The sequence below is a fragment of the Euprymna scolopes genome, chromosome 24 (genome assembly GCF_053919585.1).
Source record: "Euprymna scolopes isolate OS-2025 chromosome 24, ASM5391958v1, whole genome shotgun sequence".
NCBI lineage: Eukaryota > Metazoa > Mollusca > Cephalopoda > Sepiida > Sepiolidae > Euprymna > Euprymna scolopes.
This window is the reverse complement of record NC_136505.1, coordinates 82,796,561-82,816,215: the sequence shown is the minus strand read 5'-3', so window position 1 is coordinate 82,816,215 and position 19,655 is coordinate 82,796,561. Positions and strand designations below refer to the sequence as shown.

Genomic DNA, 19,655 nt, shown 5'->3' with positions numbered 1-19,655 from the left:
AAAACCCTCATAAAATCTGCGGCAACTGCTGCTTCCAATGATGTTGACTTGCTCTTTTTGGTTCAATGTGGCAGTTGTTTAGAGAGTGAGATTGTCTCGGTGCAAAGTCTTTCCTCACTATAAAAAGCTTCAAGCACAGGCATTACTTGATATGCAATGGAATACACACTTTGCAATCAGTGTGTATCTCGATAACAAAAAGGCTGGCTATAGCCTGAAACGGCAAACAGACATTCAATGAGGATTGATGCAGATATGGGTGTGAATTGCAAGAAAGGCTCTGGAACTGGTAGGTGTTCAGGGCACCACAGCTTGGACCCGGTCATCAGTGGATGTACTGGACTATAGAAGATTCATAGAGGTGACCGTCTGGCACGTGCTCCTAGTTGCGCTCATGTTTGAGTCAGATATATTAAGTAATGGCAATACTCGAGAACGAGTTGCTGCCATCATATATATATATAAGTATTTTTTTTTTCTTGGATACATATTTCATTAAATATTACAGATGACTTGTGTCTGCATATTTTTTTTATCCGTTCTAGATGCCTGATTAAATTTCATGTTTTAGGCTGAAACTAGCAGATGAATTTGTCTTGCTCGTTATATATTTAAGTACATTTTGTTCCTTCTGGAGAAATCTTCAGGTGGGTATTAAGTAAAGAGCATGCATTTTTAATTTTTTGACCAATCACACCTGTATAAACTATCGCTAACCATTTAAAAAATAATGCTCATTATTCAATAGCAACCCTCTGAAGATGACTCAGAAGGTACCATAAGTACTAGGCTGCACGAGTATGGTAAGTTCATCTGCCAGTTTCAGCCTGAAAGAAAAACTTATATTGTCATTTGTAATACATAATGTATTTAATGAAATATAATTCCAAAAATTGCTATTTTTGAAAGATTTCTCAGTCACCTTCCCTACTTTGTTTATATAAAAATAAGTTATTCTTCAATGAATTTTTTATTTTATATCTTAAAGAATTCATGCTAACCACCTGAATCTAAATTGCTGATTAATTCAAGGTGCTAGCTGTCTTTACCTGGTATTGCACAGGAATCTTTTTTTTATATTTATTTTTTTCCAGATTTTGAGGGTTATTTTACTTACTAAGATATCATTTAAATTATTAATTAAACTAAATTATAAAACTAAAAATAATTTTATGATATTGTTGCTTTAATCTCTATAAGATTATTGGCTACAAATAGGTTTAAAATCTTATAATACACTATTGACTAAACTTTAAAAAAAATCTATACAGCAAAAAAATTATTTACAATTATCGATTTGCAAAAACTTCAATTTTGTTGCCGCAGTGTTTTGATCTCTTAACGCATCACTCAATAAATCCTGGACCTAACTAATGAGACAACAAAAAAAGGTGTGTGAAATAATGTCAATGTCATTATTTGCTCCGATAAATTTGTTACATGTAAAAACAAACAACAAAAAAATTGTATTGGGTCCACACGGATTTTCAGAATTTATAAAGTTTGTAAAAATACAAAAGTATGTTTCCTTAATCTATTCCACTGTATTGATTACAAAATTGTTTTTCAGTTCCTCACGAGGCATTCTGAATACAATGTACAATATTCTTTTTGAATCTTTTACAATCAAATCAATTTTGTTCTCCATATTTGATTCTTTCATTTTTATTTTAATAAAATTTTATTTGCTTTTTCTACTTCAGGCCAGAGATTATCTCCCCTTCTTCAGAAGTGAGTGTCTATGATATCAAAGACCATCCATACTATAAATTCCGGCCAGGGCATGCGGTTATTAGAGTTGGCGGTGCCGATGTAAGTGTCATTTTGTTAAAAATTACTTTATAATCATATTTTGTTTGGATCCTTTTCTAATAATTATGAGTTGTATCTACCCAATACCTGAAATCTGTACTTTTTTCAACCCCCCCCCCCCAATTTTAAATAGAATTTTGTCATTTAAATTTAATTATTACATCATTTGCTCATTAAATTGAACCGAAACTGTTGTAAAACTATAACTAATTTTGTTGCGGTAGGATTTTGATCTCTAACATCACTTAATAATTCCTGGGCCTAATTAATGAAATAATAAATTTTAGGTTAAATTCAACTTCATTCATCAACATGATCCCCTTTTTCTAGGATGATACACTTATTCTAATGTTTCTATTTAACAATTCAATGCCATTCTTGTAGTATAGTGCTATCAGATCAGGCTGTCTGAAGATATCGCCTTCCTGACTCAAATGGTGAATATTTTATGCAACTTTAACTTATATAAAATAAGATTGGACTTTGTTTTTTGAAACCTCTGCTTAATTTGAGTGACCTGAGTGTTCAGCATTTGTGTATGATTATTTTCAAAATTAGCATACCACTTGTTTCCAAGTTCAAAATAAAATTTATTAAACCATTGCTTTGCTTGAACAGTATTTTTCCCATCAGAAAGTAATGCTTTATCAACATGAGAAATTCAGATTCTTTTTATTGTTTTGACAATTTCATTTAAATAACTTTAATTTGTAAATCAATAATCCAATTGGGCTCAAATTTTTATACATTTAATTTGAAGGTTAGCACTTTATAAAAATATTATGGATTTTTTTTATTAGTGATGTCATCTGTCGGGCATGGAGTTTGAGTGATGCTTTATTCATAAAATCATTTGATGTAAATATTCTAACAATTTTTAATATTTCAATACGTGAAGATTTGCTAAAAATGATTCTATTCAACGGTTTGAATGCTTACAATTCCTTTAAAATTTCAAAAATACTTTTCTTTATAACTATTAATTAAAGATATTAATGCTTGTTTTCAGGAGACTAGTTCAGAACCAGTAGAAGCTGCTGGTCAAGTATATCAACTTGATCCTCAAGGCTTCATTATGGTCAAGTGGCCGAGCAGTAGAGTTACCTGTTGTTATCCTCAAGAACTCTTTGTGGTTGGAGATGAGGTAGGTCATGAACTTTTCTTTTTCACACATGAACACTTATGTATGTAAAATGTGCGTTATGACAATCAAAATAAAAAAATTTTTGAGACTAAATCCAGATTCTTAAGTGTTTCTTTTAAAAAATTTTTAAACTTAATTTTTGATTGCTAATGATAGAATGATAAATATTTATTACCTAAACTTTCCACCTCTAAAAAAATAAGATCTTACTTTTTTAAGGTGATTTCATGTGAACACCCTGAAAAGCTTGCCAAGAAGAGTCTTTTAGAATTTAGGGTGAGGGATCAGTTTCACATGTAAATTTAGCATAAAATTGAGCTCCCAGTTTTGAGCCATTCTAGTGTTTTAAGACAGTTAATGAAATTTGCTATGAGAGGTAAATCCTGTGCATTTTTATGGTGGGGATTACCAAATTTTATTTTTAATACTAGCAGTTCAGCCCAGCTTTGCTCGGCCCTTATCTACTGTTCATAACTTGCCCTACGTGTGAATACACTTTGTGTAAGATTTCAAATGTTTAGACCAAAATTTATCTGAGTAATTTCGTAGAGACCACAAAGGTCAATTTATTTTAACTTTTACCCCCTTAAAACATTTATTAATCTCCAATCAAAATACAAAGTTTTACCCATGTCCAAGTAACCTACATCTAAAATTTCAAGTCTTTAGACCCAAAATTGGCAGAGGAATTTGGTAGAATCTGCAAAGGTCAACTCTTTCAACTTTGACCTTTTGGCAGTGAAATTTTCACTCGAAAACTGATTAAAATGCTTGCCGCATGTCTGAATACCTATTATGTATAAATTTCAAATTTTTAGACCCTAAATTGGCTGAGTAGTTTGCTAGAAACCACAAAGGTCAAATCTTCTGAATTTTAACTCATTTGTAACTCAAATTTTCAACCCAAACCGATTAAAAAGCTTGCCCTATCTCTGAATACCCTTTATAAAAATTTTAAATGTTTAGGCAAGAAATTGACTGAGTAATTTGGTAGAGATTGCAGAGGTTAATTTTTTAAACCTTGACTCCAATTTTGATTCCTTAACATTTATTTTTTGGGGTTCAAATCAAATCAAAAAGTTTGATCTATGTCCAAGTAATCTATATTTAAAATTTCAAGTGTTTAGACCCAAAATTAACGGAGGAGTTTGGTAGAGTTTTCAAAGGTCAAATTGTTGAACTTTGACTCCTTGACAGCTAAATTTCTGTCTGAAAACCGATTAAAAAGATTTTCCCAAATCTCAATACTCCTTATGTCAAATCTCGAGTCTCTAGATCGAAAATTGACAGTTATTTGGTAGGGAAATGTACACAGAAACACACGCACACAGACATTTTCACTTTTATAGATATATATATATAGATTACATATAATTTTATGACTTAGGATTAGTGGTAAAACAAATCATTCTATTTGCCCTTGATATGATGATTAACTTCAAATATATCATCACAACTAAGCTCTAAATTGCTTTAAAATTGAGTAATTTCTTTTCACTATAAAACCTACAATCTTGCTTAAAAGTTGGAGAAACCAAACTTTCTCAGTTATTAGAAATATTTAAAATCTTAACTTTTTGGTTTGGATTCAGATGAGTGACCTTAGTGAGGAAGAAGATGAAGAGGAGGAGGAAGAAGAGGAAGAAGAAGATGGTAACAGTGATTGGAGCTGGGAGACTGAGACTGAAGAAGAAGTTGATCCTGACACCCTAGAGCCTAAATCACCACTGCCTAAAACTATTTTTGAACAAAGGTAAGAAGAAATAAATTTCCTTTTTACTTTTGGTTTTTGTTTTCTATGGTTGGTCTTTAGATTGCCTTTCTCAGCAAAGAAAAAGAAATTGAAAATAGTTTCTCTGTTATAACACTATGAACTTGCCACCTTTGTAGAGCCAGAACCATTGATAAATGATGAGAAAGTGAGTCAGTGATGGAAGGCCAGAAAATTTATTGCCATCGCTAGATGAAATGATATGACTGCTAGTGGTTAGTTTCTGAGTAGGATGGATGTAGTCGATTTCAGTGACAAGGTGAGAGTGAGAAACAAAAAACGGACATATAGGATTTCTGGTCAAAAGTTGATATATTGAGGAGACACAGCAGATGAGCATCAGAGGTCCAATTATAGTAAATTGGATTACACGGGAGGAGTGCGGCAAAGTAGAGGGCTGGAGAAAAATAGACAAAAAAGACGGGTTTGTGTAACCGAGTTAATCTTATTATATATTTGCAAAATCTAGAACTTGATTTGGATGTAGTCTCAAGAATACACTTATACATCCATTACAGATAAGTCTAATACATAATGATATCTGTGTTTGTTTTTTTATTGTGGATGTTGGCATTCTTTTTTCTTTTAAACACAGCCTTTTAAACCAGAACATGTAATTTCAATGATCGTCAATACACGAAACAGTACAACTATGACAAGATGGAGAAGGAAACCTACAGCATAAATGTTGGGGGGATCGACAATCATTGGGAACTGGTATGGTTTTATATTGATTGTGAAAACACTGTGTAAAAAGTGTCAAAAGTTGTTTTTTTTTCTTGACATTGATTCACTTGTGCCGACTATTTTTCGGCCACCCACCAACTCTGCATGATTATCCTGTGAAAGTTCTACTTAGACAGCAAGTCCTGATTCCATTGACAAAGAGCAACAACTTGTTGGCCAGAGGTCCTCCTTGATGGCAGATTTTCAACTGCCCATCTATGCTTTTGTGCCAATGAGGTATTGCAGGTGAGAGATATGAATGTCTCCAATCAATTCTTGTTTGATGAGTAGCGTCACGGAACCACAAAATGTGTCCCTGAATTCATACAAAGGAATGTGTTTGCAAGTTGTTTACAAACACTCTATCAATGCCGAATACTATAGAGAATCGTTGGTCTGCAATTTTTTTTTATTTTTACTTAAAAAAAATAACATTAATACACTAAGTTAGGTAAAATTTGCATAGAATGCTCTGCTTTACGGTTGTTGTAAAAATGAAACGGAAATTTAAATTTCATTCCTTTTAAATTCGGTACATTTTTACATTACGTCCAACTCATCATGTCAACTTTTACTAGTTTTCGGGTATGCTGACAAGGTTAGAGGTGTCTATTCCGAAAGCTGTTCTTAACATGGGGAGGTTGGGGGTGTCTATTCTGAGAGCCGTTCCTAACATGGGTAGATTGGAGTGTTTAGTCATTGTAAACGTACCTGACAACTTATAAATGCCGACATTTCCAATGTGAACGGTAAGTTGAACTTATGTAAAAAAAATAACAAAAAGATATACCAAACTGACTTCTTTCGTTTAAAAATGGAATTATTTCCCTTTCGTTAATAACTTCTTTTTTTTTTTTTCTTTTTTTTAAATATTTTGTGTTTTATATATATAATAAAGTACAATTGTTGAATGTTCTTTTGATTATATTCGTTCTGGGGGCACAATTAAAAAAAGATTAGAACTGAGCGAAATTTAAGTTTCCGTTCTATTTTTACAACAGCGCATACTCAGCAATTTTTATCTGAAGTTATAAACATCTAGATCTACTTACGTTATATTAGAAATCGAGCGACCCATAAAAATCTGGTAACTGAGTGTCAAATCTGCTTAAAATATTAAAAATAAAAAATAACCTGGCAATAATTTGGTTTCGTCCTTCCCTTGAGTGTTTCCAATAAGGGAGGGTTGGTTTACTAGGATTTGTATTAAAAGCTGAGAACTTATTAAAATTAATTGTTGAATTTTTCCATTTTGGTTAAATTTGTTGTTTACAATCGCTGATAGCCCACTCAAAAAATTGAACAAAAAACAAAATTAAAAAGAATGGTACTCATGCAGAATTTAACCCCCCCCCCCATTGCAAGTTTTCCTGAAAAAAACAAACAAAAAACTTTCACCTCACAATTTACTGTAAGAAATTAATCTATTTTTTGAGGGGGAAAAAAACAACTTCTATTGATAAAAAAAAAAATTGCAAAAAATAATAAAAGTAAATAAACAATACAAAATGCAATTTTTCTTGAGGAATGTTTTCCATTTTAACAAACTGGGCCACAGCAATGTGTGGCTGGGTACAGCTAGTGTGTGTGTGTGTGTGTGTGTGTGTGGAGATATATATATATATATATATATATATATATATATATATTTGTTGATAATTATGGATATAATAAAAAATATGGAAAATAAAAAGGTAAACCGAAAATGTTTTAATTCAAAATGCGATAAACCCAATTTGTTTAAAACCTTAAACAATAACAGAACGAATATATTTAATATAGACTGCAACCAAATCTTATTTTCATTTAAAGCAAAATATAAATCATGCTGTTGTTAAATTATGTAACGGTGGTTGTCGACTGTTGAAATGCAAAATTTTTGTACCGATTAATTCACAATTTTTAAAATAGCATTTACCGCGTTTTTGTGATGCTATAAAGTGGCCTTGAGGTGGATTTGAGCCACTAAGTGCTGAGAGGGGGAATAGACAAAGGAAGAGGAAATAGCTTAGAATAAATAAAGAAAGAGGAAATATCCTACAATCAACAATAGATAGGAAGTAGCAAACAATAGAAACTGATAAAACATAGAAGGGCAGCTCCCGATAGCCAGGGTGGGGTGGGCAACCCAAGATACCAAGACAGAGGAGACAGTCAGTTGACATCTAGATGCGCTAGATGGCGGATGGAAGTTGGACAGTTAGAGTTGACGGCAGATGGGAGTTGATAACGACTATAGTTGAACAGTTATATAGTTGACTATGAAATAGTCGTGGACAATTTTAGAGTTGACTGTGAATAGAACGGGGAGAAGACACATACACACTCACAAGTCCAACTGTCAATTTATATGTGAACATTGGCGTTTGTGTTTTTCCTTTTCTATTTTGTGAACCGCGTGTGTCCCCCCGACAGTCACCAGCGAGAAAATGACGATCTGGCCATAAACGAAAAATCCATGATACACAATGTTGGGAGTCAGCGATCTGTCAAGAGACCCACACGTTTGGGGTTACATTTTGCATTCAAACTCGTCCTTGAATTGGGATTAGAATGATCTTTTAGTGCTATTCTTTTAACCTTAGTGGACAAACGCCCTTGCAGTTCGTATCTTAAAAATAAATGTGGATGTCAGTGTTATTAGCCTATCGAGATCTAAATCTAAGTAACTCATCAGGATTTTACATTTAAATTTGAAAATTTCAAATGTGTTTCCTTTACTTTCATTTTAATGTTTGTTTTCAACTTGAGCTTGCCATTGTTTTGCAGTCAGCTTGGATGCTTGGTCATCGTTTTTCAGTAAAACTGTTATATCTTTGTTAAAACACAAGATTAAGCAATGAAATTTACCATATAAGTGTATTTTTGTACAAGGAATCAGAATATGCGACTGAAAATCTCCCAATGTTCATGGTTTCCAAATAATTTGCAGTAAATGTGCATAAATATGCTGCAATTCCTTAAAAATGCCATGTATCCATAAACAGAAAAGAAGTTGGAGAACTCAAAGTTGAATTGTAATGTGCTTTATGTACAAAAAACTTAAATCTAAACATACGACCATTTAAAAATGAATATATTGCAATATTTCTTTCGTATTATTGTAGATTAACACCTTCTGTTTGGTATTATTGTAGATTAACACCTTCTGTTTAACCCCACCCAACCCCTTCTGACCACCCCTCCAAAATGTGATTCTACCTTTTTAGGCAATTATGTATGAAATGCCATGAAAAACTTCAATGAAAGATAAACAAATTATTTTAGAATTTAATGTAAAATAATTCACCATTACAAGTCATTCTAGCATTTTAGGGCAGTTAACTGTTTTTTTTTATGGGAGATAAATCTTGTATGCTTTTTATTTTATTTTTTTTTTAAGACGATTATGTGTGGTTTTAAGAGGGTTTCTATGCTATGAGAATATGGGGAGGGTTACCATTCAGTCTTTGAATTGTAAGGCTAAGAAAAATTATGTGTGAACATGCTGAAGACTTGACAGAAACAACAAAAACAATATTAGAGGGGCGGGGGCGGTTAGTTTCACAAAAATTTAATTTCAAATAAATATCTTACACAAAGTTATGTGTGTGTGTATTCGACAGGTAAATAAGTCAGCAAATGTTATATTTAGTTTTAATTTAATAAGAAGCTGCGTTACGAAATTTGGAAGAAAATTCCATAAATTTGTTGATTTCTATTTTCGAGGTTGAAGGTGTTTATTCCATAGGCTGTTTATACTACGCTCGAGTAGGTTGTAAAGATACCTTTCGTTTAATAAGTAGAAAAAAAATAACGGGGTTTGTATTCGAAACATAGATTCAAAAAAGTTATCAATAAGCAAATACACAACAAATGAATGTTATCAAAGGCAAGATAAGTTACTTTTCTACCTAACTGGATATTTTTTAGTGTTTTTATTTAATGTAACATGTTTACTCAGCTCGAAAAACATACAGTGCTTACTGATGTATTGGAAAGTTAAAAATGGCGGCCGACTATCTCTTTCACACGATAAGTTTGGGAAAATGAGTTAAAAATAAACTAGTCAAAATACTGTTAAAAACCCGCCGAATATATATCCGCCTATGTCACGGTAACATATATTGAGTGAGTTTCTAACAGTATTTTGTCTAGTTTTTTATTTATAACTCATTTTTCCAAACTTATCGCCTCAGAGAGAGTCGACCGCCATTTTAAATTTTCGAATATATCGGTAAACACTTTTTGAGCTGAATAAACATGTTACATTAAATATAAACACTAAAAACATATCCAGTTCGGTAGAAAAGTAACTTATCTTGCCTTTGATAACATTTATTTGTTATATATTTGTTTTTTGACAACTTTTTCGAATCTATGTGTATAGTAATACAAACAAGATTTTCATACATCTTTTGATTTGGAAAAAACATTTGTGGCTGTTCGCAGTAAAACATTGTTTTAATTCGCTGTTCAAAACTAATGCAATGAATAAAAGTGCATGCAAGCTATATGTCTACAAAAGTTTATTTTGTTTTTGTAACCATTTTTTTCAAATTTGACCAGAAATGTGAGAAATTATAATGGATTCATAATGCCGAATTGGTTGGGATTGTTATTATACATTCTGAAAACCGAATAGTTCTAAACTAATGTTATTCTGATAACAAAATAGCTCTAATTAAACATATCAGAACATTTATATTCAAATTTTCATGTTTTTCTTAATTCGTTTGTGAATAAAAATAAAAGAACGAGTGTTGTTATACTGTGCTATGACTAATACTACAGCTGCTGCTCCTAATACTAACTTAATTTGACCAAACTCGAGAAATAGAAACATTTTTTTTTTCGGGTAGGTCCTTTTAAATTATTATCAATTACTGCGGTTCTACTCAACATAGAATAATACTTTTAATTGATAAAGCTAGTAAAAAGAATGATTTACTTACTAGTGGGTGTCCGATGAAATTTTTGTTCAAAATGTTCGATACTCGTCATATTGAAGTCTTATTTTTAACACGAAAAAAAAAGAAATGGTCAAAATTATTTTGGACACTTGACAGTATTAAGATTAACACCTCTTCTGATTGTTTCCTAAATTTCATGACGAAATTCTTCATACAATCATGGTACGGGCCTTTAGAAAACAGGGAGGGTCATTACAAAACCTTATCGAAAACGCCATTTTATGACGTTCACATTTTTATCACTTTATTTGCTTAACTCTTAAAATATATAATGTACATTCATATTTATTAATTCATTTGAAAGTATATTCATTTCTGAACAAAACAGTAGTAATTTGAAGACTTGAAGTGCTTTGGTTTGAAAAATATGGCTATTTTAGTAGAACTATCTTGAAATCTGTGATTATCCAAAGCGTTTTTTTTTTGTCCGTGTGTATTACTACTTTGAGTGGTACTCCACATAATTTTTTTATATACTTCCTTGGACAAAAGGTTATTTATTCATAGAACCTGTATTGTCTTTTGCATTGATGACTATCTGTATGTAGAAACTTACTAAGTCCAGAATAAATGACGACAGGAACATTTCAGAGAGATTACTGCTTTGAAACACCCATGCATATAAAAAAAACACATAGGAACATGACGTCCTGATGCAGCTAACGCATGCATAAAAGAAAAGAAACTATATTATGCTCCCTTGCATATGAATCTAGTAAACAGGCTGGAACGTTCGAGAAAGCTTGTATATAAAGATTAACCAGCCAAAACCAGCCGAACGTAAGTACAACAAACTATCTATGGCTCTCTTTGAACTCATTTATTTTCACATGCTGTACCCTAATGAACATTCTTTGTCATGCTAAAGAACACACACACAGTCTTTATTACCATGAGACAATAACTCTTTGCCCTGTCTCTACAATCGGACACATGCTCCTACATACGTAAACACACTGAAGTCTTTGCCCTTTCTTTCTCCTTTAACCAGCTTCTTTCGGACTGACGGCTTCTAGCTATAAACTCGTATAAACTGAACGGAACTATTCTCTCCTTCAACTAGCCAGCAAGGTATTACATCTACCTTTACACAAGAAGACTTCAACCAACTAACCTGTTTCTCTCTTCTACTAACAAAAATATATATATATATAATGAAGTAGTAGCATTTGTGTGTGTACAGCTCTCATACAGCTCAAATCACTAGATCAATCATAACCAAAACTGGCATGATTATAGTCCCCCACCTAGGGATGGTGCACACCATTTATCAAGGTCAAGGTCGTAGCCTATGTATATATACTTTCCTACAGCCCGCACCACTGAACTAATCATGACCAAACCTGACATGATGATGATCGCTAACCTAGAGATGGTGCACACTATTTTTCAAGGTTATGGTCAAATGTTAAGGTTGGGACTTAGCTGTATAGAGAGAAAAGGAGAAAAAGAGAGTACAGGAAATGCCTGAATTGTAAAACTATTTTTTATTTGGTGTTCTTCATTTTGCATTATATTGTCCTGTTTTTGCTAAATGTGTGTGTGTGTGCATGCAAGAGTTTGGTTATTAACAATAATTAAACTGATTTAATATTAAAAAAAAGGCAAATTACGAAAACTTAAAATATTTGCAACGTTAATTAACATTACTGGCTAGAAAAATTTTATGGGAAGGGGAAAGGATGACTGCTTGTTATCTCTCTTCCACAAAATCTGTGAATTGTATTTTTTGTTTACATTGCTTTATGGTTTTATTTAAAAGATAAATTTGTATTTACTATTTATGTGAATAAATGTTAATGTTTGTTTATATGAATCAAAGCGAATGCTTTTATCTTGTGTTTGCAAGAAGCTTATGAATGAAATGTTTAAAATTTTGGTTTTGCAAATTGATAGTGAGCAGACAAAGACTACTAGTAATAATAACAATGTTAGTCATGGAGTTGCATAGAATAAGTTGCTGATTTGAAAAATCGATTCAACACTACAGTTGTTTTTGTTTTATTTGGAACTAGCTGAAGTACCCAGCATAGCTAGGTTGTATATGATATATATGAATATTTTGTCCTCGTACATTATCGTAAAATAGATAAAAAAAAAAAAAAACATAAATTCATAATGGTGAATACGTTTGCTTTTTGCTATAAAAATCATATTCATAATGGTGAATACGTTTTTTGTTATGAAAATCATATTCACGGAAATTAACTGTTCTACTGTAAGCGAAGTGTTGTTTTAAAAGTAATGGGCAACAGAACTGAGAATTTGACGCCTGTCGTTCAAGATTTCCTTAAAAGTATGAACTGTATTTGTCTTCGGTCATCATGGATTCCATTCATTACAATGAATTTTGAACTTTGTTACGAAAACTGAAATGTGAAGAAAGGAATTTTACTCAAAATCTAATGATTATTTATAATTTGTTACGAAAAATTCTATTTCTATGAAAATAAACGTCTATTTTGTGTTATAATTGTCTTAAAATTATTTGAATGTAGTAAATGTTTCAGGAAAATTTTCTTAAAAAAACAACAAAACAGAACTATGAACACACATGCAATAATTTGTAAGGAAATTTTTATCAGAAATAAACCTGTATTTGTGTTGTCATAATGTCCAGTGTAAGAAATCTCTATCAGAAAAATTAAAAGTAATAAAAATGCACGCATTCAGAAAAATTTGCAGTTTTTGTTTGTTATTAATATTTGTTTATCTAATCGATAAATAATATCTATCTATCTCTCTCTCTCTCTCTCTCTCTCTCTCTCTCATATATATATATATATATATATTAGCATCGGAGGCCGGCGTTGCCCGGGTGTTTGGAGGTGTATGTTGAGCAAAAAAAAAAATGTGGTAGTAGGAAGGCAGGCTCGAACCTGTACCACAAAGGAGGAAAAAAATGGGGAAAAAACCTGACGTCTTTGCTGTTACGACCACCGCCAAACCAGAAGTGATGTAGGTTTTAATTAAGGCTAGACAATCAAAGAGAGGATGACTTTCGAAAATATCGGTGAAAAAAGTGACCCCTCCCCGCTGTAGAAAAGTGCCTAGTTGAAGGTGACGATATTAATGTTTTTAGCCAATTTTTTGATATTTGTCGTCTGAAAGATCGAACTTCAAAACGATACTGATCTTGTAAAAATCTGTCGGCCCTATCTCTGAATACTCTTTATGTAAAATTTCAAATGTTTAGACCAGAAATTGTCTGAGTAATTTGGTAGACCGAAGCTGTCAAATTTTTTTTAACTTTGACCCCTATTATGACCCCTTAACATTTATTGTTTTGAGCTCAAATCAAGTTAAGTTAGATCCATGTCTAAGGAACCTATATCTAAAATTTCAATTGTTTAAGACACAAAATTGGCGGAGAAGTTTGGTAGAGTTCTCAAAAGTCAAATTGTTAAACTTTAACCCCTTAACAGCCAAATTTCTGGCTGAAAACAGATTACAAAGATTTTCCCAAATCTCAATACCCTGTATATCAAATTTCGAGTCTGTAGACTGAAAATTGACAGTTATTGTGTAGGGAAATGTACACAGACAGACACTTTCACTTATATATATATATATATATATATATATATAATGCTCTCTGACACCTTCGTTCATGACATGTCAACTTTCCTCACTCCTCCCTTCTCCATATCTCTTAGTGAATTCATACCCCCCCCCTCTACGTATTTGTTATACTTCCCTTCCTTTTCACTCCCTCTAATCTTTCCTCAAAAATATCTTTTTTACCTCCCCTTCTTCAAATAAAATTTGATTTTTGTAATTTTAAATTGATAAGATCCTTGACTTTGCTCCACGCCAGTCATCACCAAGTTTATCTCCTCAAAAATTAAAAATGGTCTTGGACCATTTTTAATTTTTAATTTTTCTTGCCTGATGAGATCTATTATGATTGAAACGGTCTGCATATCGTAGCAAGATATGAATGTACTTACATAAAGAATAATAAAATATATATATATATATATATATATATATATATATATATATATGGGTATGTTTTCGGAAATGTAATATAAAGTCTGAAAAAAAAAATGCACGCATTCGGAATGTTAAAATTTTTGGTACTTGTGCGGTGTACGAATTATGCTGAAAGAATGTTATTATTTAGAAAGTCATTCTTAACTTTTTAACTGTTCTGCACTTTCACCTAACACTTTAATAAAAAAGAAAGATACCATATAAATTTTACTTGGAAATTCTATCTGAAATGTAACATAGTGTGTACACTGCAAAAACACCAAATATTTATTTGAAATTAATAATTGTTAATCAGTCAAAGAATAATAAAAAAAGATATATAGGTATGTCCTCCTATATTTGAATTAATGTCTGGGATGCTTATTTTTATAAAAAAAATAAAGAAAAACACAGGCATTCGGAAATGTTAGAATTTTTTATTTGAAAGTAATATTTGTCTAATCGATAAATGAATGGTAAAAAAAGATATATAGGTTTTTCTTCGTATTTACAAATTCAAAACCACGAGTAAAATTTTCATATTTCATTTTTTTTATTTATTAATACAAAGACATGAAAAAAATGAGTTCAGCTAGAATTGAAATAAAAGCATCTAGCGTTCCAGCCTAATGTTGTTTTCTAAACAACTTAAAGGAATGAAGCAAATATGCACATAAACCTGCTTACTTCAGCGGCAACAACATGTATAGAATGTTGGCCAGTGGAAATGGACATTTTACATGTAAATTTGCCAATCTCTGTACGCGTTATTCATGTATGCAAACAAAAATATTACTCACTATAAAGCATCTTTGGTGCATGAATATTATTTCCTGAAAATTTTAGTGTTATGTGACCAGTAGTTTAAGAGTTTACCTGTTAGATATTTACAGACACACATACATCTACTGTTTTATTTATATATAGATTATAACGATATTTTAAATTACATACTAGAAGGTGCACAAATAACTCCAACAATCTGAGTAAAAAAACAAATCTTTTCCCTGCTTGCTTACTTATTTATTTTTTTTTTTAAATTTTTTTTTTTTTTTTTTTTTTTTTTTTACACGGTGGTCATCACTTATCAAGACCCGGAAGCCACTCAGGGTTGTATATAATTGTGATAAAATAGATTAAAAATAGGTGATAAATTGTTTCCTTGTAGATAAATTTACTTTCCGTCATATCTAATTCATTTTTTTTTTTTTTTTTTTTTATTTTGGAAATTCAGTTCCCGAACTGGGACATACGACGACCGAAAAGACCATCTGGATTACCTTATTCAACGTGCCAACAGTGCTCTTTCGCGACTAGATTCAATGGTCAAGTCAAATGATCCTAACTACCCATTGGATCTCCTTCGGATCTTTCACAACTGCCAAAGTCTTGACAAATTCTTGAAACTCTCTCACTTTGATGATCCAGACATGAATTACCTCGTGTCGATTATTGAATATGAAGTAAGCAGGTTAAAATCTGATGGTGGTGGTGGTAGTAAAGCTGTTGACAACCCGAAACAACCACATGATTCATCTTCTGGAAACTTACTAACATCCGAGAATAATGAAGAAACACCACCACCTCCTCCTCCTCCTTCCCCAAAGATGACTGATTGTGAAGATGGTTGCCCATCTTCTAACCAGATGGACTCCACCTCTTCGTCAGAAAACCATGTAAATAACACTAATAAAGAAAGATATTGTATATACAAATGTAATGAGGCTCGCCTGAAACTTAGCACGTCCCAATCCGCTATGCTTTTATGTCAGTCAGATAAAGGAGACGATTTAACGATAGCCGGTAGCAAGATGTTGTCAAAATCTATGGAATTTAGTAGCAGTTTGAAAAATAAAACTCCAATATGGATGCGATTGCCATCCTCGCGAGTGAACGATTCTAGTCAAGAAAATGTTGAGTGGGATGAATCTATGAAAGAACTTTGTTTCCGCCTCATAAAACTGCTGCAAGATCGGATTGGACGAATGCCGAAGGAAGTGAATAAGAAATGGCGGAAACGGATTTTGGAGGCAACACGAAATATACCATTTTGTGATGACAGTTACAAAGATAAAGGGGTGCAGACAGAATCGTCGCAGGTGGAGGAGACAGATGCTTTGCCGGGTCACAGCTGGTTTGCACTCACTGCTGGCCCCACAGAGCACAAGGCTGTGCAGACCAGTCTTACTGATGAAGCCATTGCTGCCGCGGGAGCTGCTACTGTTTTGACAGCAGACAATCCAGATGAAGCCAGTGGGGCCAGCAAAGAAGACAAAAGTGAAGCTGATGAGGTCAGTAAACTGGACAATTCTTTGCCTTTAGATGCTCAAGAAGACTGCTCAGTGGATGAATTTGATCCAGCTGCAAGAAACACAAATGGTAAGTAGGTACTCCTAAGTATCATCCGCTTATATCTATACATATGTGATCGCAATAACACTTTGATTTCATCATAATTGCTTTTGCTAAATTAAACAGTATGCTTTATTTAAAATATATTTTCTTTATGCAAAAGCAATCATATCAATTATTTTACTAAAACTGAATCCATCAACATTTGTTTCTCTAATGACTTTTTCCTATATATTTTAATAACCCAAAATACATCTGAGTTTTTGGATTGAGTTATGTTTGAAAAAAACAAATCTTTCATTTTATTTGTTCTAATCACGCACAATTTGTAATTAACTAATAAAGTGGTCCATCTCTTATGAAACTGCTATCTATCGCTCTTATCCTCTTTTACTGTTGGCGTGCACACACATACCACACTTATTTTATATGCTGTCAATCTGCACGCATCTACTCTCTCTCTCTTTCAAATTGAAGTTGAAGGTTATAAAAAATGACTAAATAAAAAGATTGGAAAATTCAATTATACAATAAGTATACATAATAGGAAATATTACCTGTGTAGTAATCTTATTTAAACCCTAGCTGGAGAAGGATAAACAAGAGATTAATTTCAGATTTTATCTTTAGTTTTTTGTATTTAAATGGCTTTGCAAACCCTTCTTTCAACTGATTTCAATGGGTAATCCAATGGGTCGCTTTTTTTTTCTAGTATAAATATTGTTATAAACCAGTGGTGATATGTTATACACATTGTTTTTTATCAATAGATACAAATCATTTTCTGGATTCAAATGGAAATTAAAAAGAAATTAAGTGGTTATCTGTTGTGATGCTCCATTTTGGGTCTCGGAAAAAAATATTGGTAAACACAATTTGTTGAAAAAGCAACAATGGCACAGAAGATTGTAATATATGATTTATTAACTGGAATATTAATAAAACAGGGGAAAGTGATAATGTGGGTTTTTTTTTTTTGTTTTTTTTGTGAAATAAATTAAAGGTGCCATGATGCTGCCATGAAAAAAATGTTTTTAACTTGCATCAAACAAAATCTTGAGACTAAAAATGGATTTGGAAAGAATATTTACTAACCTGCACTAAGAAATTGGTATTTCTATAGTTAAAAGATGAAATATTCAACTACCTAATTTGAAAGAACACCAAAGAAAAAGATCTTTATTTCTATATTATAGAATAGAAAATTTTACCCCCTCTACAACCAGGCAGTATAGGAATATAGACATCATGCATGAATCCAAAGTAGTGATGCTACTGGCCACAATCTGATGCTTGTTTTCCACAAGTTACCATTTGATTCACATTTGTACATTCTTATATTTCACCCAAGTCAAATCACTACCCCAAACAAGTCCTACTTACAGATGGTAGAAGGATAATTTATTCGATTGTTATCTCCTTTCACAAGTAAACATGTACATCTCTCACTAATCACGGGCTAGTTTGAACTATGGCTTGATGATCATCTACATTAACAATTGATATCTCTATTTCACTTTGGTATTTTCTAATAATTATTCATAAACATTTAATCATTTATTTGTAGTTACCGTGGTGGGAAAATTCTCATTTTTATACAGAAAATTATAATAAATGTGGCCAGTTTACATGTCTATGTAAACAAAACAAGGTTCTAGGTGAATATATCGGGGGGGGGGGGGGGGGGCACATGTACGTGTAAAATATAAAAAAAATTTTTACACAATAAAATAAAAGAAACAAATAGCAATTCAAAAAGAATATTTATATATTTTTTAGTTAGCATTCTTTCATATCTCCTCGGGCAACGCCAGGAAACGGGTCCTACTAGTTATATATAAAATAATAAAAAAAAAAATTAAATATGCAAACTTTTTTTATCTTAACTATATTAACATCAAAACATTGTGTTTATTTAATTCTAATGCTTTCTTGTAATACCGTATATATAGTACACTGCAAACAGCACAAACACATTTAGGTTTTAATTTGCATATTTATTTCATAGCAACTTCTAATATATGAATATTCTGTAATATACAGTTGTAATTTTGCATTGCCATATTTTATATATATGCAATATTTTCCTCAATAATGCCTGTCGTTGCCAAGAACAGATGCTACACTTGGAATTATTTGCAGAAAATGTAAAAAAGATTTACAGTCAAAACAAATTCGGCACAAGACTATCAAAAGTATAAGGAAAATGGGTGCTGTTAGTCATCCTTGGTTTAAAGTGATAAAAATGTCTATCTTGCTCTTAACTCAAATTATTTCTACCACCACAATACCTCATTTATTCCTGCTTAAAATAATCCTCAAATTTGTTTGAAATTTTTCTTTTCCATAAATATGGTTATATGTATAGAAATCCATTGAATATACTTGAGAATGAAAGAGACACAAAAACCCTCTTATTATTAGATTGTCTACTGTGTTCAGATTTGTTCAGAACCAAAAACAAAATCCTTTACGAAAAACACCCGTCTAGCTGAAGCCACTGTCAAAAATTTTCCCCACTCTCTATCTGTGCCTAAATCAAAACGTAGATTCCATGAACACAGCTTCTTTCTTAGAACAGCATGCCAGTGGAACTCTGTTCCGTCTGCCTTGTTTCCCACCTGACTAGAACTTGGATGTCTTCAAATCCAACATAAACAAATTCCTGATGAACCGCCCCCTTAAGTAGACACTTTATGAAATCTCAACACTAACGTACAACGTACTGTACATGCAATAACCCTTATCCCTGAGTGGCTTCCTGGCCTTGATAAGTGGTGACCTCCTTGTAAAAAGAAAAACAAAAGCAAATAGCTCAATCTCTAAATGAGAGTGGAATCTAAGTAGGAGAAAAGGAAAACCTGGAATGACAGGGAGCACATACTCATACTTGACTCTTTGTCATACACACAAGCTTGTTACT

The 19,655-nt window shown here is 32.2% G+C and overlaps 1 protein-coding gene across 2 annotated transcripts in view; it reads left to right on the top strand.

The window, feature by feature from the left end:
* Positions 1 to 19,655, top strand: part of LOC145246809 ((E3-independent) E2 ubiquitin-conjugating enzyme UBE2O-like) — a 189,766-nt gene that overhangs the window by 150,686 nt on the left and 19,425 nt on the right. For both annotated transcript variants that reach the window (XM_080108628.1, XM_080108627.1), the window contains 4 exons: positions 1,704 to 1,812; positions 2,822 to 2,956; positions 4,549 to 4,709; positions 15,615 to 16,759. In XM_080108628.1, coding sequence (XP_079964754.1) covers positions 1,704 to 1,812; positions 2,822 to 2,956; positions 4,549 to 4,709; positions 15,615 to 16,759 — 1,550 coding nt within the window. The remainder of the gene's footprint in view (positions 1 to 1,703; positions 1,813 to 2,821; positions 2,957 to 4,548; positions 4,710 to 15,614; positions 16,760 to 19,655) is intronic.